The sequence below is a fragment of the Manis pentadactyla genome, chromosome 14 (assembly GCF_030020395.1).
Source record: "Manis pentadactyla isolate mManPen7 chromosome 14, mManPen7.hap1, whole genome shotgun sequence".
Lineage (NCBI taxonomy): Eukaryota > Metazoa > Chordata > Mammalia > Pholidota > Manidae > Manis > Manis pentadactyla.
Window position 1 is genome coordinate 48,019,178 of NC_080032.1, and position 26,497 is coordinate 48,045,674.

General features: G+C 39.4%; 1 protein-coding gene across 1 annotated transcript in view; it reads left to right on the plus strand.

Moving 5' to 3' along the window:
* Positions 1–4,050: 4,050 nt before the first annotated feature.
* The window catches only part of EFHB (EF-hand domain family member B), a 59,535-nt gene continuing 37,088 nt past the window's right edge, over positions 4,051–26,497 (plus strand). Inside the window, exons 1-2 of the mRNA XM_057491267.1 lie at positions 4,051–4,108; positions 4,165–5,144. Of these exons, the coding sequence (XP_057347250.1) occupies positions 4,051–4,108; positions 4,165–5,144 (1,038 nt within the window). The remainder of the gene's footprint in view (positions 4,109–4,164; positions 5,145–26,497) is intronic.

Sequence of the window (26,497 nt, forward strand, 5' to 3'; positions counted from 1 at the left end):
CGCCGGCCTCGCCGCCACGTCGCTGCACGTAGAGAACTACGCCCCTTCGTCACTTCCTATTGTCACCAGTTCGGCTGCTCCATCCGCTCCCCCTTCCCCCTTCAAAGCCCCCCCGCCCCACCAGCTGGGGCAGGCGTGTCACGTGCTCTCTGCGAGCAGGCGGGGCGCGTCCAGCCATCGCCCGGGGTGCGCGATCCCGCCCTCGCCGCCGCCATTGTTCTCCGGAGGCGGTGGTCTCGGCGCAGTGGCGGTGCGCGCGTGCGTCTCCTTCGCTCTTCTAGTTTCGGGGAAGCCGGCGAGAGCTTGGATTAGTTTCTCCCACCGTCAGTGAGGCGGCGAAGTACCCTCTGTGAATATTAGCTCACAGTCCCCCTTAGCTTACCCTGCAACAGCCCATCCTTGGCAACTCGGTTACGGGTTTTTTGGGGGACTCCCCTGGCACGAGAGAGACCCCAATGTGTCCCTGGGGATGGGTGGGTCTGTAAAGGCCGGTCATTGGTATTTACCCCTGGGTGGAAGATAAGACCCTACTCATTCCAGAAGCTGTCTTTAAGGCGGGGAAAAAATCTTAATAATTTGCTTTTATTGAGAGTATCTGTTTTGGGTGGGGAGGGGCAAATCTAAAAATTATATCTAGCTTTCATTCAGTTTGCCTCGCGAGTCACTGTACTGAGAGCTTTATAGGACTTGTATTTTATTCTTAACTACGAGTTTTTCACTCTGAGACTAACTGCCTCGCCTTTCTCCATTAGAATATTTCTAAGTCCCCAGAGTGGTCCTAGCCGCTGTGTCCAGATAGTGCCCGTCAGCTAGGGGTCTTCAGTCATGGTTGTGGAATTATTGAATGAGGCGTGCCTGATCTACAGGTAAAGAATTTGAGGCACAGAGATTGTGTAACTTGTCCAAGGTCACTTGGTGATGAAATGGTATTCTAACGTGCTGGCTGGCTCAGAACCTGAGTTGGTAAGCAGGATTCCAGTGAGACAACCCGAGACTTTGACATCACCCTGCACTGCACACCTACAGAGGGCAGGCTGCTTTGGGTGAATCTCATGCAACAGGCAATCTCCTGACCAGGCAACTGAACCCAAAACAAAATTAAGTTTTGTACTTTGGTAGGAGGTTAAATTGATTTTTCCTCAGGATAAGGGCTACTTTGCAGATTGCCTTCATAGCCCTGTTGTGAGGACATCCATGTTGTCTGCGTTGTTTACTCGGGGTAAAGTATCCTGTGGGTTGCTCAGTCAATGTGATGCAATGAAGGTAATTTGAGCCCTTCAACAACCAGTCTTGCGATCAACTCCCCCGTTACTAACCGGCAGAACTTAATGTGTCATACGTTAATAATATATGTGGCACTTTATCTCCAAGGGGCTGTTCCAATATGATACGTTAGTCATGGTGATACCTCTTGGACAATCCCAGGAAGAATCAGGAAATACGACGTGTCACATCAGTTTGGGATGTCAACAGTATGTCCAAAACCATACCTAGTCCACCCCAAACTTACTTCTGCTTGGTGACTGCTATTAATAGCCTTCCAGTCATCTAGAGTCAAAAGGGCAGAATCATCTTGAACTCTTCCTTCTTTCCCTCATAAACCATTGTCCATTCTGTCACCCAAAATTCTCTAATTCCTGAATTTGAGATCTAATTCCAATGCCTCGACCATGGTGGTATTCATGTAAGCTGGAATTATGTACATTCTGGCCTTTTCTTTCCATTCTTTACACTACTCAAAAATGTCAGGCGGTGTCTCCTTACTTACAAGAGTCCAAAGTTCTTTAACTTTAGTCCCAACCTGCGATTCTTTCATTCTATAGGCTCCCTCTCCCCCAGTCTCTTGCTTTGTGCCCTATTCATACTGATGTACTCTTTGCTCCCAGAATGTTGTGTGTTCGTTCTCATCTCGGTATTTTCGGTCACTTCGTTCTCTCCACCTGGAACAACACTACCGCCATCACTGCAGGTCTCACCTTGGCCAGGAGGCCAGGTCCTCTCTTTGGCATCTGAGGATACTTATACTGGATTTAGTTATCTTTTTCCTGTGGGTTCATGATACTTTGCTTTACTCCCTTTAATGGTTCTATCTGCCTTATTTTACAGTTAAAGAGTTTCTAGACTTTTCTCCTCGGGCTTTCTTTCCCTTAAGGATTTTAACATTAAGTGCCAGGAATAATTTATTCATCATTTCAATTCCTCACAGAGGGCCTTTGATATAATAGGGACCCCAAAATATTTGTGAACTTAATTACATTTAGAATCGTGGACATTTGACTTAAGAAGACCTCATAACACATGAATGCTGACATTTATGAATTGTTAGGAACTTCCCATTCATCATTCTAGGATATTGCTTCCTCATCTATTTCTTTCTACCAATTTTGTCTTTTAATTCACCTTCATGAATACCTTCCATAATATATTCTAGTTTAGTCATAATGTTTGCCTGGGTGAGTGCTGCTTTTCAGTGGCTAGCAATTCCAGGTACTTTGGAGAGGCTAAAATGCCACAGGAGAGCTTTTCTCTTCTATTGCCAATCACAATATGCCTGTGTTTTTTCCGTAACCCCAGATGACTGAGAAGGACTGATAATTGTATATATTTTAGTGTCAAGTGTGGGATCCTACTCATTGACAGAGCTTATTAAGGAAGATACAAAGTGAATGGGCCCTAAATAAAGTCATGGAAGACTTGAGCTCTGCCCTTAGTGCCTCATTTGCCCTCCAATCTCTAAACCCCTACTCATGAATTCCCAGCACCTTGAGTCTTATGATCACCCACAGCACCCCAAATCTACCTTCTCTTCCAGGAAATCTTTCTTCCATTGTGTGTTGAAGAATTAATCTTTGTATAGATAGTAATGAATGGCAACATTTACTTTTAACTGGGACTGTCTAGAGACACCAAAAAGTAATTCTAACATAAGGAATTGTGGGCATGATGACAAGGCAGTGAGAAAAAGACTATCTAGTCATGTTTAAAAAGCTTGTGTCTTCGCAGTGTATCATGCAAGCCTCAGTTCAAATGCCACCTACCTAAGCAACTTCTAAACTCACCAATTCGAAAGTAGCATCCCTCCATATCAATCTCTTTTTCACACTTACCACTCTGTGAAATGATGTTATTTATTAGTTTACTTGATGGTTATCTACCTCTACTAGAATATAAATTCCATGGGATAGGGGTTTGTTTATATTCCATTGTATTCCCAAGACTGACACAAAATAGGGACCCAACAGATACTTGTAAAAACAAAAGAATTGAATGAACCCTTATACAAACATAGATGCTAACAAGTCTTTTAGAGTGCTTAGGAGAATAAAATTTGTATTAAGCCATCTAGAATATCACACAGTTTTTACAAATGTTAAATAATGTCCCCTAATCACTTAAATTTTTTGGATTTTACAAGTTCTTTTCACAGAGTTCTTAGAAATACTGAAATGCTATAAATTTCATTCAAATTTTACACCCCCTGTATGTGTGGAATATAAAAAAAATCACCAAATTCACTTTTAAACCTGACAGACTATGTATAACCCCAACTTAAAATCCCATACTTAAAATTAGTTTTCCACAATATCTTAAAAATTCAATATGCATTATTGTGTAACATCTCAAACTATAATATATTTAAATGCTATTTAAAACGTAGTTATTAAAAACTACATTCTCACACTTTAAATGTTACTATACCACAACTACTAAATATAATTATAGTTCTTTAGTGATAAAAGAACTACATGCAGTGTGCAAGGAAGGACCTAAAATTAGTGGTTACCACCAGAAAGAGGGTCATTTTTTCCAAGACCACCTGTACAATTAATAGGCCAATGGCCAGGAGGAAGCCCATGGCTGAACCCATCCTTGGGGACTGCATTGCTTGGGAAACTGAAAAGAAGGTGTGCATTTGCTATAGTGTCCAAGACCACATCCTTCAAGTTTTCTTGCCCTCAGAGTCCAGTAAAGACGGGGGAAGGAGAGATGGAGAACCAGAGGGGAGGAAAGAGAAAATGAGGAGAGGGAAAACGCAGGAGAGGGGGAGAGATGGGCGGGAACCTGATCCGGATACATTTGAGCGCCAAGCCACGCCCCAGTTCCCTAGGTAACCGGTAAACAGACCTCTGACTTCTGTGAACTCCGCTACGTGTTAATTGGTAGGCAGGAAGTGGTGGCAGGAAGTGGTGGTAGGAAGGCGGAGCGGAGAGTGCTCCTTCTTGAGAATGGGGTCCCTCAAAGGGTTGGGGACTCCCAAGGGATTGGAAACTTCCCTCCAGCCAGGTACAGCTTTTCCCTTAGAGATGAACGCCCTTGGAGGAAAGAGGGTGTCTGGGAGGAAATCTCCCCCTCGTGTGGAGGTCGGGCTCCCGCGGGAAGGAAAGGATGATTTAGGAGAGAGGAGTGTCTTCGTGAGAATAAAATCTCCGACGGAGTTGGGGCTCAGAAAGGGATTAGGAAAAGATTCTCCCAGGAGGGAGAGCCTGTCGGTTAATAATAAATATGAAGCGAGGATAGCATCATCAGAAAGAAAATCTCCATTGAGTGAGGAGCTCGAACTGAGATTAAAAAAACAGAATATTTCGAGGACCCTCATGGAGAGGAGTAATTTAGGAGCCAACAGGGTCTTAACCTCACAGGAAACAAAACATTCCCTGGGCATGCTGCCAGGGAGAGTCGGTTTAGAAACTGAATGTCTTCTGGCAGGGTGTTCTCCTGGGAGGATGACCCAGCCTCCTATGAGCATGGTGTGTGAGAGGCCGCAGTCTGTTGGGAGAGGGAGAGGTCCTGTGGCTGGTGCCCCTGAAGGGTTGGGGACTTCAGAGTGGAAGCAGCCTGCCTTGGGTATGGAACCTAGACCAGAACTGGAAACACAGCCGACCTGTATGGTGATGCAGCCCAGTGCAGAGATGAAGCCTCCTGTGGAGGTGGACACTGGGCTGCCCCAACCAGAGGAGCTGGATGAAACCAGGACCACAGAGCCCCAAATGGGCTTGGTGATAGAACCTCCTGAACACCAAGTTGCTCTACACCCTGAAAAGAAAAAAGAGGCTGAATACAATGAAACAGGAGTAGAACCTCCAGATCACATCAGACCCATATACTCTGGGAAATTTTTGGATCGGATGCCTGACTGGCCAAGTGTAAGTTTTTTTCTAGTACTTTCCCTAGAAACTATGTATAGCCTTGTCTTTATGAAGATGATAAATTGAGAAACTTGTTTGGATTTGTAGAGTCAAACTGCAAGATTTCATTGGGATTCTGATATTCCTTATCCCAGGGAACTCCTTCCACCTGTTACTGTTCAATCTCCAATTCACTGCTTGTATAAATACCAGCTTTTTCTGTGGTTCCTCTTGATTTCACCCTCCTTTCTCCTTTGATCTTCATTTCATTCCTCAATCTGTATTTTATCAAACCTCACTGAGGTGTGCTTTGTATCCTAATATTCATGTAATGACTAGAAAAAGAAATATGTTTCTTTTCTCCTTAAATTATTTATTGGGTGAATTAATTCATTCTTTCAGCAAGGACTTGTGGTGGCCATTAGGCTGGGTACAGGGCAATAGAAAACAAAAAGCTAATATCCCTACCCTCTAGGTATAGACCTGCACACCAGTGTTGGAGAACAGATCATGAAACAAATACTATGTGGATGTATAAATGAATAGAAAATAAGTGTGATCCTCCCTTAGTAGAAGTATACTCTAAGCACAGAGCTCAGTGGAAAGATTGGACAACTCTGTTTGGAAGGGATGGGAAAGGCTTTACAAAGCAAGTAATATTTGAGCTAATTTAGAAGGGTGACTGTATTTGTCACATGGAAGTGTTACAGCATCTTGGGCAAAGGAAGGCATAGAGTATGATCAAAGCATCTTGTTTTTGGAAGATATAAACAATTCTGTTTAGTCAGCATAGTTTTAAGAGAGGAAGATGAAGAAGAAATATATGGGAGAATCTAAAGTTCCAGAATGCAGGGGTAAAACATGAATATAGAAGCAATGGTGGATCTTAATCTTAATGAGGGAATAAATAAATAAAATTTCCCTTTTAAAGAGATAATACTCTATCAGTAGTAATGGTGGATTGGAAGGGGGAGTACTGGGTGACAGGAAAAAATTAGAAGGCTATTTTTCCAGAGTAATGATGGTCTGAAGTTAATGTAGAGTTAGGATAGAGAGGAGAGTACCATTTTGAGAACTTTTTAAGAGTTGATATTGTTAAAATTGCCATCCAGTTGTAGATCTATGTGATGAAAAAGGGAAGGTGATGGATGAATTAGGAATTTCTGGGTTGGTAATGATCTCTTCCAGTTTGGTGGCAAATAAGTAACTGGTATTGGACCTACTGAATTTGAGACATCTAAAGGACATAAAATGAAATATTTGAGTTAACTATAGCACATCAAATGCAGAAGCCTGTAATGTGAGACAGTTGAAGCCATGGGTGGGGATGGGAGAAGATCTAGGCAAGACCTTGGGAAGCACATGTATGAAGATGGTTAGAGAAAGAAATGTCAGCTAGGTGAGTTCTTGAGGACAAGGACTTTATCATATTTATCATATAACTCCATGGTATATCACAATGCCAGGCATACAGTGGTCATACAGTAAGTATATGTTTGATAAATGAAAGGCTGGATGACTATATGGTAGAAAGAATGGAGAAGAAAGAGATGAGTCTGAGATGGTGGTAGTGAGGAACATAAAGGAAGAATCCTTAAGATATTCTTAGAATAAGAGATTCTATACACTGAGATTTGATAATACAATTCAGCTGAAGTGGTCATAGGGAGTCTGCAGAATTTTTTCTGCCATCTGCCGACGTTGTTCCCCTTTGCACTCAGGCTGTTCTTTGGTCTTTGACCCACTTTGCTTTCTGGTTCCCTTATTTGATTTCCCCAGCCACTCTTTCCAGTTGACCACGGCTGCCTCTCCTTTCTGCATTGACTCTGCAGTCTATGGCCTCAGACCTGATCTCACACACAGGCATACCACCAACCAGCTTTTGGTGTCCAACACAGGCAATTTAAAACCTCTGCTTCCTCCTACTACTCAGACCCTCCTTTCTTAAGTGTGATAGTATGGGGAAAAGAGTTTCAAGGAGAAAGTGACTTAGCAGTGTTAATCTCTGATAGAGTAAATTGAATAAAGATTACCTTTGGATATTAAGGAAATGAGCAACATTGTTAGAATGGCATAATGGAGGGAGAACTCAGATTTCAATATACTGAAAAGTGAGTGGGAAAATAGAGAATGTTATTGTGGATTTTCTTTTTCCTTAAGAAGTGCAACAGTGAAGAGAAGGGAGTAGATTCCATTTAGTAATCTTTTTATTTATTTAGTGAATCAGTAGAGGAGTTTGAGATAGCACTAAGTAGATGATGGTTGGAACCAGATCCTAGATAAACAAGAGGGAATAGAACTAGGATCCTAGGCCAGAGGAGAGATTAGCCTGGACCTCAAACAAGGCTCCTCTTGAAATAATTTTTAAATACTGAAATACCTATTTTCACTATAAAACAAAAATAACATTATACAAAATTTAGAAAACAAGGATGAAAGCACCCATAATCTTACCACCCTAATACAACACCAACTAGCCGGCATTCATGTTAATGAACATCTTTTGGCAGCTTGCTGTATCACCATCACTACTCCTGGAGCTTTGCAGGTGGTAATTCATTTTCTCTCAAAACAACCCCAGGAGGCATCTACTTTTACTAAATTCCATTTTATAGGTGAGGAAACTGAGGTAAATTGGGTAATTTGGCCAAGGTCATAATGCTACAAAGTGGTACCTCCAGGATTTGAAGTCACAACTTCTGACTCAAGAGCCTGAGTTCTTGGCTCTGCTACACTTTCTGTGACACTTTCCTGCATTCATATTTTGTACAGTTGTTATATCAGGCATAAGAACCATTTGTCTTCATTTTTCATTTATCATTTAATAAATATTTCAGTGATATTACAGAAACCTAAAGAAATGTTTTAATGATAAACAAAAATACTGCTTTAAGCCAACATGTGATTCTTTAGCTAACTCATTCCTTCTCTTGTTAGACATTAGATTTTGCTCAAATCTTTCTATAAAAATAGTCTATGAACATGTTTATGTATATACCTTTTTATATGTTGTGGATTATTTCCTTAGGACAGTTTCAGCAGAAGCTAAAAGATGGATATTTTTCTAGTTCCTGTTGCCAATTCCTTCCTAAATGATTGTACCACTAAATTTCAAAAAGTAAATAATGATTTGTAAGGCATTGCTTTATTTCACATTATTTGATTTATAATGGGATTGAAAATTGTTCCATATGTTTGTTTCCATTGTTTTTCTTTTTTTTATTAAAGCATAATTGATAAACAATCTTCTTTTAAAATTTTTATTAAGGTATTAATAGACACTCTTACAAAGGTTTCACATGAGAAAACAATGTGGTTACTACATTTACCCATATTATCAAGTCCCCACCCATACCCCAATGCAATCAGAGTCCATTAGTGTAGTAAGATGCCACAGATTCACTATTTGCCTTCTCTGTGCTTCACTGTTTTCCCCGTGACTCCCACACCATGTGTACTAAGCATAATATCCCTCAATCCCCTTCTCCCTCCCTCCCTCCCTTCCCTCCCTTCCCTCCCACATCCCGCCCCTTTGGTAACCAATAGTCCTTTCTTGAAGTTTCTGAGTTTTGTTCCTGCTGCTATTTTGTTCCTTCAGTTTTGCTTCGTTGTTATACTCCACAAATGAGGGAAATCATTTGGCACTTGTCTTTCTCCACCAGGCTTATGTCACTGAGCATAATATCCTCCAGCTCCATCCATGTTGTTGCAAATGGTAGGATTTGTTTCTTTCTTATGGCTGAATAGTATTCCATTGTGTATATGTACCACCTCTTCTCTGTCCATTCATCTACTGATGGACACTTAGGTTGCTTCCATATCTTGGCTATTGTAATTAGTGCTGTGATAAACATAGGGGTGCATATGTCTTTTTGAATCTGAGAAGTTGTATTCTTTGGTAAATTCCAAGGAGCGGTATTCCTGGGTCAAATGGTATTTTTTATTGTTATTTTTATGAGGAACCTCCATATTGCTTTCCACAATGGTTGAATGAGCTTACATTCCCACCAGCAGTGTAGGAGGGTTCTCCTTTCTCCACATTCTTGCCAGCATTTGTTGTTCTTAGTCTTTTCGATGCTGGCCATCCTTACTGGTGTGAGGTGATAACTCATTGTGGTTTTAATTTGCATTTCCCTGATGATTAGTGATGGGGAGCATTGTTTCATGTGTCTGTTGGCCATCTGAATTTCTTCTTTGGAGAACTGTCTCTTCATATCAATTGGATTAATTGCTTTTTGGGTGTTGAGGTGCGTGAGTTCTTTATATATTTTAGATGTTAACCCCTTGTTGGATATGTCATTTACAAATATATTCTCCCATACTGTAGGATGCCTTTTTGTTCTGTTGATGGTGTCCTTTCCATACAGAAACTTTTTACTTTGATGTAGTCCCATGACTTCATTTTTGCTTTTGTTTTCCTTGCTCGAGGAGATGCGTTCAGGAAGAAGTTGCTCATGCTTATATTCAGGAGATTTTTGCCTATGTTGTCTTTTAAGAGCTTTATGGTTTCATGAGTTACATTCAGGTCTTTGATCCGTTTCAAGTTTACATTTGTGTATGGGGTTAAACAATAATCCATTTTCATTCTCTTGTATGTAGCTGTCCAGATTTGCCAACACCAGCTGTTGAAGAGACTGTCTTTTCCCCATTGTATGTACATGGCTCCTTTATCATATATTAATTGACCATATATGCTTGGGTTTATATAAGGGCTCTCTAGTCTCTTCCATTGGTCTATGGGTCTGTTCTTGTGCCAGTACCAAATTGTCTTCATTACTGTGGCTTTGTAGTAGAGCTTGAAGTTGGGGAGCATTATCCCCACAGCTTTATTCTTCTTTCTCAGGATTGTTTTGGCTATTCAGGGTCTTTTGTGGTTCCATATGAATTTTAGAACGATTTTCTCTAGTTCGTTGAACAATGCTGTTGGTATGTTGATAGGAATTGCATTGAATCTGTAGATTGGTTTAGGCTGGATGGCCATTTTGACAATATTGATTCTTCCTATCTATGAGCATGGAATGTGTTTCCATTTATTGGTATCTTCTTTAATTTCTCTCATGAGTGTCTTGTAGTTTCAGAGTATAGGTCTTTCACTTCCTTGGTTATGTTTATTCCTAGGTATTTTATTCTTTTTGATGCAACTGTGAATGGAATTGTTTTGCTGATTTCTCTTTCTGCTAGTTCATTGTTAGTGTATAGGAATGCAACAGATTTCTGTGTATTAATTTTGTATCCTGCAACGTTGCTGATTTCAGATGTTAGATCTAGTAGTTTTGGAGTGGATTCTTTAGGGTTTTTTATGTACAATATTATGTCATCTGCAAACAGAGACAGTTTAACTTCTTCCTTGCCAATCTGTTTGCCTTTTATTTCTTTGTTTTGTCTGATTACTGTGGCTAAGACCTCCAGTACTAGGTTGAATAGAAGTGGGGAAGGTGGACATGCTTATCTTAAAGGAAAAGCTTTCAGCTTCTCGCTGTTAAGTATGATGTTGACTGTGGGTTTGTCTTATATGGCCTTTATTATGTTGAAGTAATTGCCCTAGATACCCATTTTGTTGAGAGTTTTTATCATGAATGGATGTTGAATTTTGTCAAATGCTTTTTCAGCATCTATGGAGATGGTCATGTGGTTTTTGTTCTTCTTTTTGTTGATGTGATGGATGATGATGGATTTTCAAATGTTGTACCATCCTTGCATCCCTGGAATAAATCCTACTTGATCATGATGGAAGATATTTTTGATGTATTTTTGAACTTGATTTGCTAATATTTTGTTGAGTATTTTTGCATCTATGTTCTTTTTTTGTGGTGTCGTTGCCTGGTTTTGATATTAGAGTGATACTGGCCTCATAGAATGAGTTTGGAAGTATTACCTCTTCTTCTACTCTTTGGAAAACTCTAAGGTGGATGGGTATTAGGGCTTCACTAAATGTTTGGTAAAATTCAGTGGTGAAGCCATCTGGACCAGGAATTTTGTTCTTAGGTAGGTTTTTGATTACCAGTTCAATTTTGTTGCTGGTAATTGGTCTGTTCAGATTTTATGTTTCTTTCTGGGTCAGCCTTGGAAGGTTGTATTTTTCTAGAAAGTTTTCCATTTCTTCTAGGTTATCCAGTTTGTTAGCATATAATTTTTCATAGTATTCTCCAATAATTCTTTGTATTTCTGTGGTTCTGTAGTGATTTTTCCTTTCTCATTTCTGATTCTGTTTACATGAGTAGACTCCCTTTTTTTCTTGATAAGTCTGGCCAGGGGTTTATCTATTTTGTTTATTTTCTCAAAGAACCAGCTCTTGCTTTCATTGATTCTTTCTATTGTTTCATTCTTCTCGATTTTATTTATTTCTGCTCTGATCTTTATTATGTCCTTCCTTCTACTGACTTTGGGCTTCATTTGTTATTCTTTTTCTAGTTTCGTTAATTGTGAGTTTAGACTGCTCATATGGAATTGCTTTCCTTTTCTGAGGTAGGCCTGTATTGAAATATACTTTCCTCTTAGCATGGCCTTTGCTACATCCCACAGATTTTGCATTGTTGAATTAATGTTGTCATTTGTCTCCATATATTGCTTGATCTCTGTTTTATATTTGGTCACTGATCCATTGGTTATTTAGGAGCATGTTGTAAGCCTCCATGTGTTTGTGGGATTTTTCATTTTTTTTGCATAATTTATTTCCAGTTTCATACCTTTGTGGTCTGAGAAACTGTTTGGTACAATTTCAATCTTTTTGAATTTACTGAAGATCTTTTTTTGGCCTAGTATATGATCTATTCTTGAAAATGTTCCATGTGCACTTGAGAAGAATGTGGATCCTGCTGCTTTTGGGTGTAGAGTACTTTACATGTCTGTTAGGTCCATCTGTTCTAATGTGTTGTTCAATGCCTCTGTCTCCTTACTTATTTTCTGTCTGGTTGATCTGTCCTTCAGAGTGAGTGGAGTGTTAAAGTCACCTAGAATGAATGCATTGCATTCTATTTCCTCTTTTAATTCTGTTAGTATTTGTTTCACATATGTAGATGCTCCTGTGTTGGGTGCATAGATATTTATAATTGTTATATCTTCTTGTTGGACTGACCCTTTTATCATTATGTAATGTCCTTCCTTGTCTCTTGTGACTTTCTTTGTTTTGAAGTCTTTTTTGTTTGATACAAGTACTGCAACTCCTGATTTTTTCTCTCTATTAGTTGCATGAAATATCTTTTTCCGTCCCTTCACTTTTAGTCTGTGTATGTCTTTGGATTTAAAGTGAGTCTCTTGTAGGCAGCATATAGATGGGTCTTGTTTTGTTATCCATTCAGTGACTCTATGTCTTTTGATTGGTGCATTCAGTCCATTTACATTTAGGGTGATTATTGGTAGGTATGTAATTATTGCCATTGCAGGCTTTAGATTCATGGTTACCAGAGATTCAAGGTTAACTTCATTACTATCTAAGAGTCCAGCTTAACTCACTTAATATGCTCTTACAAACACTATCTAAATGTTTTTTTCCTCCTGTTTCTTTCCCCTCCATTCTTTATATATTGGGTATAATATTCTGTACTCTTTGTCTATCCCTTGATTGACTTTGGGGGTAGTTAATTTAATTTTGCATTTGTTTAGTAATTAAATGTTCTAGTTTCTTTACTGTGGTTTTATTACCTCTTGTGACAGCTATTAAACCTTAGGAACACTTCCATCTAAAGCAGTCCCTCCAAAATGCACTGTAGAGATGGTTTGTGGGAGGTAACTTCTCTCAGCTTTTGCTCATCGGAAATTGTTTAATCCCTCCTTCAAATGTAAATGATAATCTTTCTGGATAAAGTATTCTTGGTTCGAGGCCTGTCTGTTTCATTGCATTAAATACATCATGTCACTCCCTTCTGGCCTGTAAGGTTTCTGCTGAGAAGTCTGTTGAGAGCCTGATGGGCTTTCCTTTGTATGTGATCTTATTTCTCTCTGTGGCTGCTTTTAATAGTCTGTCTTTATGCTTGATCTTTGTCTTTTTAATCACTATATGTCTTGGTGTTGTCTTCCTTGGGTCCCTTGTGTTGGGAGATCTGTGCACCTCCATGGCTTGAGAGACTATCTCCTTCCCCAGATTGGGAAAATTTTCAGCAATTACCTCCCCAAGGCACTTTCTATCCCTTTTTCTCTCTCTTCTTCTTCTGTTACCCCTTTAATGTAAATATTGTTCCATTTGGATTGGTCACACAGTTCTTTCAATATTCTTTCATTCTTAGAGATCCATTTTTCTCTCTGTGCCACAGCTTATTAGTATTCATTTTGTCTAGTTTCTATTTCATTTATTGTCTCCTCCACTGTTTCTAATCTGCTTTTAATACCCTCCATTGTGGTCTTCAACGATTGGATTTCTGACCTGAATTCATTCCTGAGTTCTTGAATATTTTTTTGTACCTTCATGAGCATGTTAATTATTTTTATTTTGAAATCCCTTTCAAGAAGATTCATGAGGTTGATATCATGTATATCTTTCTCAGGAGTTGTATTAATAATTTTACTCTGAACTGGGTTCCTTTAGTGTTTCATATTTGTATATGGCACCCACTAGTGCCCAGAAGCTCTACTCTCTGGAGCTGCTCAGCCCCTGAAGCAATGTTGGGGATCACAGTGGAGTGGTTTTGGTGCCTCCGGCGGTGGAAAGAGCTGTTTCCTGCTTCCCAGCTGCTATGCCTGTCTCCACTGCCTGAACCAGTGGGCTGAGCACACAGGTATAAGCCTCCATGCTTTGCATTTGTAGTTGCTGTAGTCAGGTCTTCCCTCTGGCTGGCCTAATGCCAGGGTAGGGTTTGCTGGTTTGCGAGCCAGGTGGAGCTCACTGGGAGAAAGGCGCAGTAGACTGTGTATCACACAGGGGGTCCTTGGAGCTGTGTATCCTGAAGATATGAAAGCTCCCAACCTGCTGGGCAGATTGCACCTGGACAATTTTGTCTACCTGTCCTTTCTCCTGAGCAGTAAGCTTTGTGCAATCCTTGCCCCTTTAGCAGCCCTCTTGCTGTTAGGAAGTCGCTCAGGCTGCCTGCCTTTCTTTTGTCCTAGAGCAGCCAGAGATGGATCCCTGTTTTCCACAAGTGGCTGGAATCTCAGTCTCTCCAGGAATTCTGCCTGTCTTAGCTTTCCAACCCCCTAATCATGAGAGTTCAATGCAAGCACCATGAAATGTAGGTTTGTGCTCCCAGAGCAGACCTCCAGAGTTAGGTATTCAGCAGTCCCAGGCCTCCAACTCTCTCCCTGCTCCATTTTTCTTCCTCCTGCTTGTGAGCTGGGGTGGAGGAAGTGCTTGGGTCCTGCTGGGCCATGGTTTGGTATGTTACTCTGTTCATGAGGTTTATTCTTTTCTCCACGTGTATTCAGTTTGGCACAGTTCTCTTTCCTGTTGCTCTTTCACTTTTATTAATTATATTTTCATGTTATATGCAGTTTTAGGAGAAAGCCTCTCACCACCATCTTTAATCCTGTAATTCTCAATAAACAATTTTATGAAGGTTTCACATGAACAACATTGTGGTTCCAGCAGTCACTCATATTATCAAGTCCTCACCCACCCATTGCAGTCACTGTCTATTAGCGTAGTAAGAATGCTATAGAGTTATTACTTATCTTCTCCACGCTGTAGTGTCTTCAACAATGACTACCTTTACTGTGACTGCAAATTATAGTGCCCCTTAATCCCCTTCTCTTTCCTCACTCACCCTCTCCATCCCCTCCCCTTTGGTAACCACTAGACCCTTCTCAGAGTCTGTGAGTCTGCTGCTATTTTGTTCCTTCAGTTTTTTTTTTGTTTTATACTCCACAAATGAGTGAAGTCACTTGGTACTTGTCTTTCTCCATCTGGCTTTTTTTCACTGAGTATAATACCCTCTAGCTCCATCCATGTTGTTGCAAATGGTAGGATTTCTTTTCTTTTTAAGACTGAAATATATTCCATTGTATATATGTACCACAGTTTCTTTATCCATTCATGTACTGATGGATACTTATGCTGCTTCCATATCTTGGCTATTTTAAGTAGTGCTGTGGTAAGCATAAGGGTGCCTATGTCATTTCAATTCAGGGATCTTGTTTTCTTCGGGTAAATTCCTAGGAATGGAGTTTCTGGGTCAAATGGTATTTCCATTTTTAGTTTTTTGAGGAACATCCATATTGCTTCCCACAATGGTTGAACTAATTTAGTTTCCCAACAGCTGTGTAGGAAGGTTCCCCTTTCTCCACATCCTTGCCAACATTTGTTGTTCCTTCTCTTTTAGATGTTGACCATCCTAACTGTTGTGAGGTGATATCTCATTATGGTTTTAATTTTCATTTCCCTAATGATTAGCAATGTGTAGCATCTTTACATGTGCCTGTTGGCCATCTGAATTTCTTCTTTGGAGTAGTGTCTGTTCAGATCCTCCACCCATTTTTTAATCAGGTTATTTGCTCTTGAAGTATTGAGGCATGTTAGTTCTTTATATATTTTGGATGTTAACCACTTATCAGATATGTCATTTATGAATATATTTTCTCATACTGTATGATGCCTTTCATTCTGCTGGTGATGTCCTTTGCTTTACAGAAGCTTTTCAGTTTGATGTAGTGCCATTTATTTATTTTTTATTTTGTTTCCCTTGCTTGAGGAGATGTGTTCAGGAAAATGTTGCTCATGTTTGTATTCAAGAGATTTTTGCCTATGTTTTCTTTTATGAGTTTTATGGTTTCATGACTTACATTCAGTTCTTAGATCCAACCATTTTGAATTTACTTTTGTGTGTGGAGTTAGACAATAATCCATTTTCATTCTCTTGCATGTAGCTGTCCAGTTTTGCCAACAAAAGTTGTTGAAGAGGCTGTCTTTTCCCCATTGTATATTTGTGACCCCTTTATCATGTATTAATTGGCCATATATGTGTGGGTTTATATCTGGGCTCTCTATTCTGTTCTATTGATCTGTGGGTCTGTACTCCTGCCAGTACCAAATTCTTTTGATTACTGTGGCTTTGTAGTAGAGCTTGAAGTTAGGGAGCATAATCCCCTCAGTTTTGTTCTTCCTTCGCAAGAATGCTTTGGCTATTTGGGGTCGTTTGTGGTTCCATATGAATTTTAAAAGTATTCTAGTTCATTGAATAGTTGGTGTTTTGATGGGGATTTCCTTGAATGTGTAGATTGCTTTGGGCAGGATGGCCATTTTGACAATATTAATTCTTCCTATCCATGAGCATGGGATGTATTTCCATTTATTGGTATCTTCTTTAATTTCTCTCATGAGTGTCTTGTAGTTTTCATAGTATAGGTCTTTCACCTCCTTGGTTAAGTTTATTCCTAGGTATGTTATTATTGTTCATGCAATTGTAAATGGAGTTGTTTTCCTGATTTCTCTTTCTGCTAATTCGTTGTTAGTATATAGGAATACAACAGATTTCTGCATATTAATTCTGTATCCTGAAGCTGCTGAATTCAGTTATTTGTTCTAATAGATTTTTGGTGGAGTCTTCAGGATTTTCTATATATAACATCATGTTATCTTCAAAGAGTGACAGTTTAACTTCTTCCTTCCCAATCTGGATGCCTTTTATTTCTTTGTGTTGTCTGATTGCTGTGGCTAGGACATCCAGTACTATATTGAATAAAAGTGGGGAGAGTGGGATTCCTTGTCTTCTTCTCAATCTAAAAGAAAAACTTTTCAGCTTCTTGCTATTAAGTATGATATTGGCTGTGGTTTTGTTATATATGGCCTTTATTATGTTGAGGTACTTGCCCTCTATACCCATTTTGTTGAGAATTTTTATCATGAAAGGATGTTGAATTTTGTCCTTTCATTGCTGATAATTGGTATGCTCAGATTTTCTGTTTCTTCCTGGATCAGTCTCAGAAGGTTGTGTTTTTCTACAAAATTGTCCATTTCTTCTAGGTTGTCCAGTTTGCTGGCATATAATTTTTCATAATACTCTCTAATAATTCTTTGTTTTTCTCTAGTGTTCATTGTGATTTCTCCTTTTTAGTTTCTGATTCTGGTTTATGTGTGTACACTCTTTTTTTCTTCATAAGTCTTTCTAGGGGTTTATCTGTTTTGTTTATTTTGTCAAAGAACCAGCTTCTGGTTTCATTGATTCTTTCTATTGTTTTATTCTTCTCAATTTTATTTATTTCTGCTCTGATCTTTATTATGACCCTCCTTCTACTGACTTGGGGCCTCATTTGTTGTTCTTTTTCTAGTTTCATTTACTGGGAGTTTATACTGGTCATTTGGGATTGTTCTTTCTTGAGGTAGGCCTGTATTGCAATTTAGAACTGCCTTCATTGCATCCCACAGGTTTTTGGGGTGTTGAGCTGTTGTTTTCATTTGTCTCCATATATTGCTTGATCTCTGTTTTTATTTGGTCATTGATCCATTGAGTATTTAGAAGCATGTTGTTAAGCCTCCATGTGTTTCTGGGCTTTTTTGTTTTCTTTGCACAGTTTATTTCTAGTTTCATACCTTTGTGGTCTAAGAAGCTGGTTAGTACAATTTCAATCTTTTTGAATTTAGTGGGGCTCTTTTTATGGCCTAAGATATGATCTGTTCTGTAAAACATTCCATGTACACTTGAGAAGAATGTGGATCCTGCTGCTTTTGGGTGTGGAGTTCTGTAGAGGTCTGTTTGTTCTATCTGTTCTAATATATTGTTTAGTGCCTCTGTTCCTTTACTTATGTTTGTCTGGTTGATCTGTCTTTTGTTGTTAGTGGTGTGCTGAAGTCTCCTACAATGAATATGTTACAGTGTAGTTCCCCTTTAATTATTTTAGTATTTGTTTCATATTTAGGTGTTCCTATATTGGGTGCATAGATATTTATAATGGTTATATCCTCTTATTGGACTCACCCTTTTATCACTATGCAATGTCATTTTTTGTCTCTTGTTACTTTCTTGGTTTTGAAATCTATTGTGTCTGATATAAGTACTGCTACTCCTGCTTTTCTCTCCCTATAATTTGCATAAAATACCTTTTTCCGTCCCTTCACTTTTAGTCTGTGTCTGTCTTTGCATTTGAAATGAGTCTCTTGTAGGCAGCATATAGATGTATCTTGTTTTTTTTGCATTCCTCACCTCTATGTCTTTTTATTGGTGTATTAAGTCCATTTACATTAGGGTGATTATCAGTAGCTATGTACTTATTGCCATTGTAGGCTTTAGATTTGTGGTTACCAAAGGTTCAAGAATAGCTTCCTTACCATCTGTCTATGTTAAATTGTTTAATACTCTCTTTCTAAAATGATCTAAAGGTTCTTTTTTTTTCTACCCTACCTTTTCTTCTTCCTCCTCCACTCTATATATTAGGTGTCATATTCTGTACTCTTTGTGTATCCTTTGACTAACTTTCTAGGTATTTGATTTAATTTTGTATTCACTTAGTAATAAATTGGTCTACTACCTTTGCTTTCATTTTATTTTCTCTGGTGACAGCTATTTAGCCTTAGGAGCATTTCCATCTATAGCAGTGCCTTCAAGATATCTTGTAGAAATGGCTCGGTGGTGGTGAATTTCCTCAACTTTTGCTTATCTGGAAATTGTTTAACCCCTAGTTCAAATTTAAATGATAATCTTGCTGGGTAGAATATTCTTGATTGGAGGCCCTTCTGTTTCATTGCATTAAATATATCATGGCCTGTAGGGTTTCTGCTGAGAAGTCTGCCTGATGAACTTTCCTTTGTAAGTGATCTTTTTTCTTTCTCTGGCTGCTTTCAATACTCTCTCCTTGTCTGTGATCTTTTCCATTTTAGTTATGTCTTGGTGTTGTCTTCCTATGGTTCCTTGTGTTGGGAGATCTCTGCATTTCCATGATCTGTGTAACTATTTCCTTCCCCATGTTGGGGAAGTTTTCAACAATCATTTCCTCAAACAGACTTTCTATCCTTTTTTTTCTCTCTCTTCTTCTTCTGGTACCCCTATAATACAAATATTGTTTCGTTTGGATTGGTTGCACAGTTCTCTTATTGTTCTTTCATTTCTAGAGATCCCTTTTTCTCTCTGTTCCTCAACTTCTCTGTTTTCCTGTTCCATAATTTCTATTTTATTTACCATCTCCTCTAGCTCATATAATATACTTTTCAATCCCTCCATTGTATGTTTTATTTCAGATACTCTGTTTTTCAAAGTTTCTATCTCTTTGTTGAAGTCCTCCCTGAGATTTTAACTATTTTTCTGGAGTAACATGAGCATGTTTATGACTTTTATTTTGGAATTTTTATCAAGAAAATTGGTGATTTCAGTTTCACTAAGCCCTCTTTCTCGTGTTTTTTTCTTGAATTTTTGTTTGGACCAAATTCCTCTGTGTCTTCATTTTTTTTAGTGTTTTTATGAGATAATAGATTCATGTAGGAGGCGCCCTCTAGTGCCCAGAAGCTCAATTTCCTGTGCGGGAGCCCTAGTTGTTGGTGTGCGGTGGGTGTGGCACCTGTCTGCCTTGCTTGTGGTGCTGTGATTTCATGTTGGGCCTTTGGCCCATCAGCTGATCATCAGCAGGGAGAATATTCTCTGGAGCAGCCGTGGGTGGAGCTGCCTTCTCTCCAGCCTGCTGCAACGGTGGGGGTGCAGGTGAGCAGTACCAGTGCCTGCCAGGAGGAAAGAGCTCCCATGCCTGGGTTGTGCACATGCACTGAGCTGCAGGTATGGAGCTGCCCTCTGCCCAGCCTGCTGCAATGATGAGGGCACTAGTGAACAAGACTGGTGCCTGCCTGGAGGAAAGACTTCCGGGGCTGGCTCTTGCATGCAGCTCCATGGCTGGCCCAAAATAGGGCTGAACAGGCTGGAGGTTCTCCTCCCACCTACCTAGGAATAAAGTTTGATTTTACCTCCAGCGGCAGGCTGCGCACCACTGTGAGGAGTTGCCAGTGATGGGGATGGAGAGTCTGAAGCTCCTGAGGGCTCCCAATGTGTTGGGCTGAGGGCAGGCTGGGGAGATATTGTCCACTTGATCTTTCTCCTAAATTGAGAACACTGTGCAATCTGTGCCCCTCTGGCACCCCCTCTTTGCTGGGAAGTCTTTCAAACTGTCCACTCTGCTTTCTTTCTCATGGGGGCTGGTAGAGCATGCCTGCCTTCCACAGGTGACTGGGATCTCAGCCTCCCCAAGTGTTCTGCCCTTCTCTGTTGTCCAGCCACACGAATCACCAGGGCACTATGCAATGTGGCTCATGTTTCCAGAGCAGATCTCCAGGGCCAGGTGTTCAGGGTCCCGAGCTTCTACTTCCTTTCTGCTCCATTCCTCTTCCTCCTGCCTGTGGGCTGAGGTTGGGAGAGGGCTTGGGTCCCACTGGATCATGGCTTTGTCACTTTACCCTTTTCTGTAGAGTCTTCTCTTCTTCCTCAGAGGTAGGTGGTCAGTTCTGTAGTCTTCAGGTTGATTTCAGGCCTAGCTGTATTTGCTGTATTTTCATGTTCTATGTGATTTTGGGAGGAGGTTTTTGCCCTGCCTTTCTGCACCGCCAGCTTTTTTTCTGTTACCTTTCAGTGTTTTTCTTATTCTTGTGTCTGGTTGTCTTGCTAAACTCTTACTAGTTTGAATTGATTATCATTATTTTTCTTGGAGTTTTCTAGGTAGGCAATCACATCGACACTTTTGTCTTTCCCTCTTTAGTACATATACCTCACGTTTCTAGTTCTTATCTCATTGTATTGCCTATGATCAATAAAACAATATTGAAAGAGAGGTGTCTCTTTCCAAACTTTAATGGCAATGATTCTAATGCTTCACTCTTAAATATTATTTTTGCTGAGGATTCTGATATGTCAAGTTAAAGATACCTATATCCATTCCCAGTTTGCTAAGAATGTTTAAAAATCATCAGTGCAGCTTGAACTATGAAAACCTTTCCTCACATTTGTTGAAATATATCTTTTTAAAAGGAAAATGGTTAATATTCTAATAGTGAACCATCTACATATTTTTGGGTTAAGCTCTACTTGGTTGTGATTTATTATTATTATTATTATTATTATTATTATTATATATTCCTGGATTTGATTTGCCAGTATTTTAGTGGAATTTTTATATCTATGATCCCATGTACAATCTGACATTGTATTATCTTTCACTTAGTTCTGTATTATAGTAATGCTGGTATATAAAAATAATTGGGGAGCCTTCCATATTTCCAATTTTCTTTATGCTTGTTATAGTTTATATGTTATATGTTTTCTATTCCTTGGCAAGCTTGGTACCACTCACACAGCTGAAGGGGAAGGATAGGAGATCCTTCAATATCCTGACCAAGGCAGGTGGGATGGTAAAGTATTTGATGTCCATGAATTCATCTAGTCTCACAGGAGGAAGGAAGTGCATTTGGGTGAGGTCAAAGCCCAGTTTCAAGCATGAGAGTGAGGGGAGTTCAGATGGAAATCACTATTGTGAAGAGCCTGTTAAAATCAATTCCTGTGGACAATTGTTTTGCGTCAGGGTGCATTCATCTAATGGAGCTCATCTCCATGAGAGGCCTTTCCAGTGTTGGGGAGCAGATACATTTCATTGTAAGGACACTCATTCTGTGGTTTGAAGTTGCTTCTCAATGTTGGTATTGAGCTCCAAGGAAAGGTGTGCTTCAATGGACTTATGAGACCCCATTAGGCCTTCTGGTCCTTCTAGTAAGATGGTCATCAGTATACCAAAGACCTATATTCAGGAAAAGTTTCCAAGAAATGGTGATCTGCAGAGAGAGAGCTTTAGAGTGTCTTCAATAACTAAAAAGACTGGTGAATAGAGGTCCTCTGCATGTGAAGTCTCTTTGGCTCATGAAAGGGCTCTTGGCTCTTGGCAAGCACTCTGGTAGAGATCAAAATCTGTATAGAGGACATTTCTTTGAGACATCCTGAGACTGTCCCTGGACACACATTAATGCACTGACTATGGCAGAAACCCTTGGATTATTAAGACAAAACAACTGAACCTTATAAAGTGCATTGGTAAATGGTATTGAGTCTTGAAGTACAGAGAGGAAGAGGGAAGGAAAGGTTCAAAAAAGTTAAAAAAGAATCATAACATCTACATTAATGGGATAGCATGTTGGGCACTGGGACTACAAAGATGAGAAATTAATATAGTATCTGCTGTCAGAAACTTAGAACATAGAATTTTGAGACCAATACATACATGATTTGTAAATATTGTAAATGTCATGCAAAGAGATGACTTATTTTTTTCCTATTCTACTCTAAGAGAACTGATAGCTATTTGGGCTACCTATTTGTAAATCTTGTGAGAACTTGCCAGTTATGCAAGCCCTGGTACTGAAAAAAAGAGGTGCAATGATTCATTTTGTCTGAATTTGTAAAAAGCCAATCTCTGCAGAATTCAGAAGTGGGTGGTTTCATTTGCATAATGGGTTCAGGGCCTACTGGGCAGAAAAACATTAATGCTATCACTCCTGTTTTTTTTCACTGAGATATTCAAAATTAGGGACATCTTTGGGTAAAACATGGTCATGGTTAAACATGACCAAGGCTCAGTGGGAGAAATGGGGTCATTATCCTACCCCACACTGAGTTTGGTGAGTGGAAGATGGCATGATTATTTTGGGTCAGTGGGTTTTTTTTTTTCTAATTAGGAATGTAATTATGATGTTACATTTTTTGAATCCACAATTATGTTTAGGAAATCACACAAACGTAGATCACTGATTTGAATGAAATGCATAAATTTGTAGCAAAGCTTTGTAGTTAAAAAGAACAAAAAATATACCTAAGAATGCACAAAATTAATGTTTATTCCACCTTTGTGTCATATTCCTGGATCCTTCACTGATGTTACATGAGGAAAAAAACAAAAGCAAAAGAAATGAAAAACTGAAATCAGAATCACTAATGTTATCAAGTAGGGAAGCAAATAAGTTAAAATCTGGCAACCATCAGCAAGAGCACACCAAACATAACGCTGTAGAAAGAAACAAAGGCAGTTGCTAGAAAACTATATGTATCATACTCTTTCAAAGCAGCAAAATATGCTCCTGCATACAATGGTACATGAACAGAATTATTTTTCCTGTAAGGTATAGAAATGCAAGTTCTTTTTATAATATTGTGGGTAGGTAAAATGTGATTGTAATGGTAATTCTACTCAGCTATTACAGAGTGGTCCAGGAACACATTTATCACTCTGGGGAGGATGTGTACTATACTTTTTTGATTGGGATAATGGGCATTCTATCCAAAATTAAAAATTTTGAACACAAAAGTATGAGACAAAGGCAAATGAGACTTCTCTTATATCTTAGCAACATTTAGGTGGAAATCAAATTTAAATGCAATCCACTCTGCTTTTGAAGAGGCTTTGGTTCAGCTCCCAAATCTCGATTGCTTGAGGCAATCTGAGAATACACAGTGTCTTCTTAAACAAATCTATTTTTAGTGGTGCAGCTACTCTTAGTAGCTGTGTCTGCAAGGGTCTTTAGGAGCTAAAAATGGTTTTGTATTAACCTTCCTGAGTCAGCTTGGATCTAGGGAATCAAACATGTGGAAAGTGAAAGAAGTATTTGGTCACCAAAAGCTGTAATACTGGGTCTGACACAGGAGGTGGCCAAATGAGGTGGCACTGGTGTGATTAGGAATGGAGCATGGAGGTGGCTGAGGGAAGAGGTGGTCAGTGCAGTTGGAAATTTGGTACATACAGAGCCTGAGGAGATAAGTAAATATATTGAGGACAGTAGGAGCCAGTTTTTCACTGACAGAGAAAAAAGTTACATATGTGAAAAGGAGAAGGATAGAAGGAATCCTGTTGCACTGGATTACAATTGGAGGTATTGGTAAGAATTAATGGTATACCTGTATCTATTATATCTATGTCCAAGTCCCTACCAAAATCCAAATCTGTATGTATCTACACATATTTAACTAAACAGAATATTATATACTTGATATAGATGCTAGTGTGTGTGGGTGTGTAAACATTACATACATTTCCTAACTCAATCCTCTAGAACTAGAAGTAATGCTTATTTGGTAGCAATGAGCACACAAAAATCCAGGTCTTAATTTCTGAATACCATTCACTGTTAAAAGGAATCAGGACTCTTTGGAGGAGTGGCTGACTTTAGGGCTGGTACAGTACAATATGAAGCTGGAACACCTTTGAGAGCCAAAAAGTAAAAAAATTCTCAAAGAATAATGTAGATGTCTAAAGAACACAGAAACAAGCTTGAAGGGATTCTCAATGACCCAAACTGTTATGCTTTGAGCACTGAATAAAATTACCATTAAAATAAAAATCATGAGCCCATATTAGTGTAAATACCTGAAAGATTGAATAAATAGCAAGAAAATAAAGTTTCCTTGCAGTATAATGTCAATTAGTAAATGTAGATGGAACAATGGAATCGGGAGGTCCACCATTTAGCAACCGTATCATAGTAGTAATGATTTGGCAAGAATCATCAATAGATATTAAAATAGTAGGTGAAAATTTAGTGAGGAATTGTATATTCACATAGAATAATTATTAATTACAAAGGAAAAATAACTTTACAGTAGGGAAACCTAGCAGACAGTGCCTTCATTTCATGATCAAAGTTAACACTACCAGTGATAGGACAAATTGACAGTGGGAGCTCCCTGATAGAACACAGCACTGCTTCTGAGAATCATAAGAAAACACCAGTTGAATCCAAATTGAGGGACATTTTACAAAAAAACTGGCCTATACTAACAAAGGTCAAGGTCATGAAAGACCAGGAAAGGACATTAGGAACTGTTCTTGACTGAAGGGGAAGAGAAAGACATGACAACTCAATGCTTTGGGTGTGTGGTGGAAATGGAGGTGTCTGGCTCACATCTCCCTTCAAGAGGACCTGGTGCGGGATTGGGGTGGGCGGGGGATTAGCCTACTGACAATTTCCATCTGCTGCCCCTATGGATCTACCACAGAGAAAGTATGTACCAGGCCAGACCCCTGGTGACTAAGCACAGCAGGGACACTAGAGCTGCACCCTTTTTACCCAACATGGGATTCTTTTATCACAAAGCTTAGTTTCAGAGGCTACTCATTGGCCTGACCAAAATTTTCTCAGAATTGTGCTGAGATTCCTTGTTAATTCTTCCTTCCTGCTCTTCTTTCACAAGTGTTGTAGTCTGAAAGCTCTTCCTGCCTACTCCATCTCCTTTATCTTTCACAGGTGTTTTCCCTAAAAATTTCCTACATGTCTCATTGTGGTATCTGCTTCTTGGGGGAACCAAAGAATCACTGTGATCTTGGATTTGCTCCTTTTGCTATAAAGGACAGTGTCAGGACAAATGGTGATTTGGAGTCCTTACATTAGATACTAATATCATTACTAGTTTTCTGACTTGAGGCCTGTAATTTTTTTAAAGATAATAAGCCATAAGGGAAAAGAAAGTATAAGAGGAGTGTGGGAAAAATGGAAATTCCTATGGCCAGGATCCTCACCTGACCCTAAACTACTGGATGATGTAATTGGCCTACTGCTAGGCTAATGCTTCCACACCCATAGGCAATAAGCTATTATTGACTGAGTAACTATATAAAGTGCTCTGCCCAGTGCCCTGGGCAGAGGTAGAGATGGAGGTGGATTATGGATCTGCAGACTGCTGGATGCAGGTGTGATTCTAGTGCTTGACCTACTGCTGGGAGAATGAAGCTGAGTATAAGCGCTTTTACCCCAAGAATGTTCCCTTGTCATTTCTCAGTCTCATCTAATCCATAGTGAGCTTGCCCAGGGATGAAACCCTCAGCCAATAGGAAAGTGGAGATTTGGCAACTGATTTTATAAAGCAGGGAAAAAGTTATTTGAGGGAAACAGATGGGTGGTAATTTCTACCAGAAGTGATCCAATTTGCCTGGAATAATCCCTGAGAAGCTCAGCTCTTGGAGAGAGGTGTAGTAAAGCTTGGATCTGAAAAGTGAAGAATCGGTTAAAGTCCGTGTTCATTATAGTTGGGTTTCCAGTTCTACTTCTCCATCCTATGCTACCCTGACTCTCTGCGTCTATGAACCAGCCCCCATTCTTTTTCACCCAAACTGTGGATTTATTTTCCCAGGCCCAAGATAAGGCAGGGGGCAACTCTAGGTTGAAAAGGAGGTGTTAATAACTTTAAGTATGTATTCTGTAATGCAGTTTCCCTAGCTTCCTCTCCCAACTGGCCCCTGGAAGGCCAGTAGCCAGGAGTAAAGTGAGTCCTATCACCTGTGCATAGAGAGACAATAGAAGGTCATGAATAAGAATAGAGTTTTAGAAGCTGGCTTGCTTAGGTTTAGATATCTGCAAATATATGAACAGTATAATCCTGTTGCTCAGTCTCTCTATGCCTTGATTTGCTCACAAAGGAGATGATGATGATAATAGTACCTACCTTGTGGAAATCATTATGAGTGTTAAATGAATTAATACATATAAAAAGGCTAGGAACAAA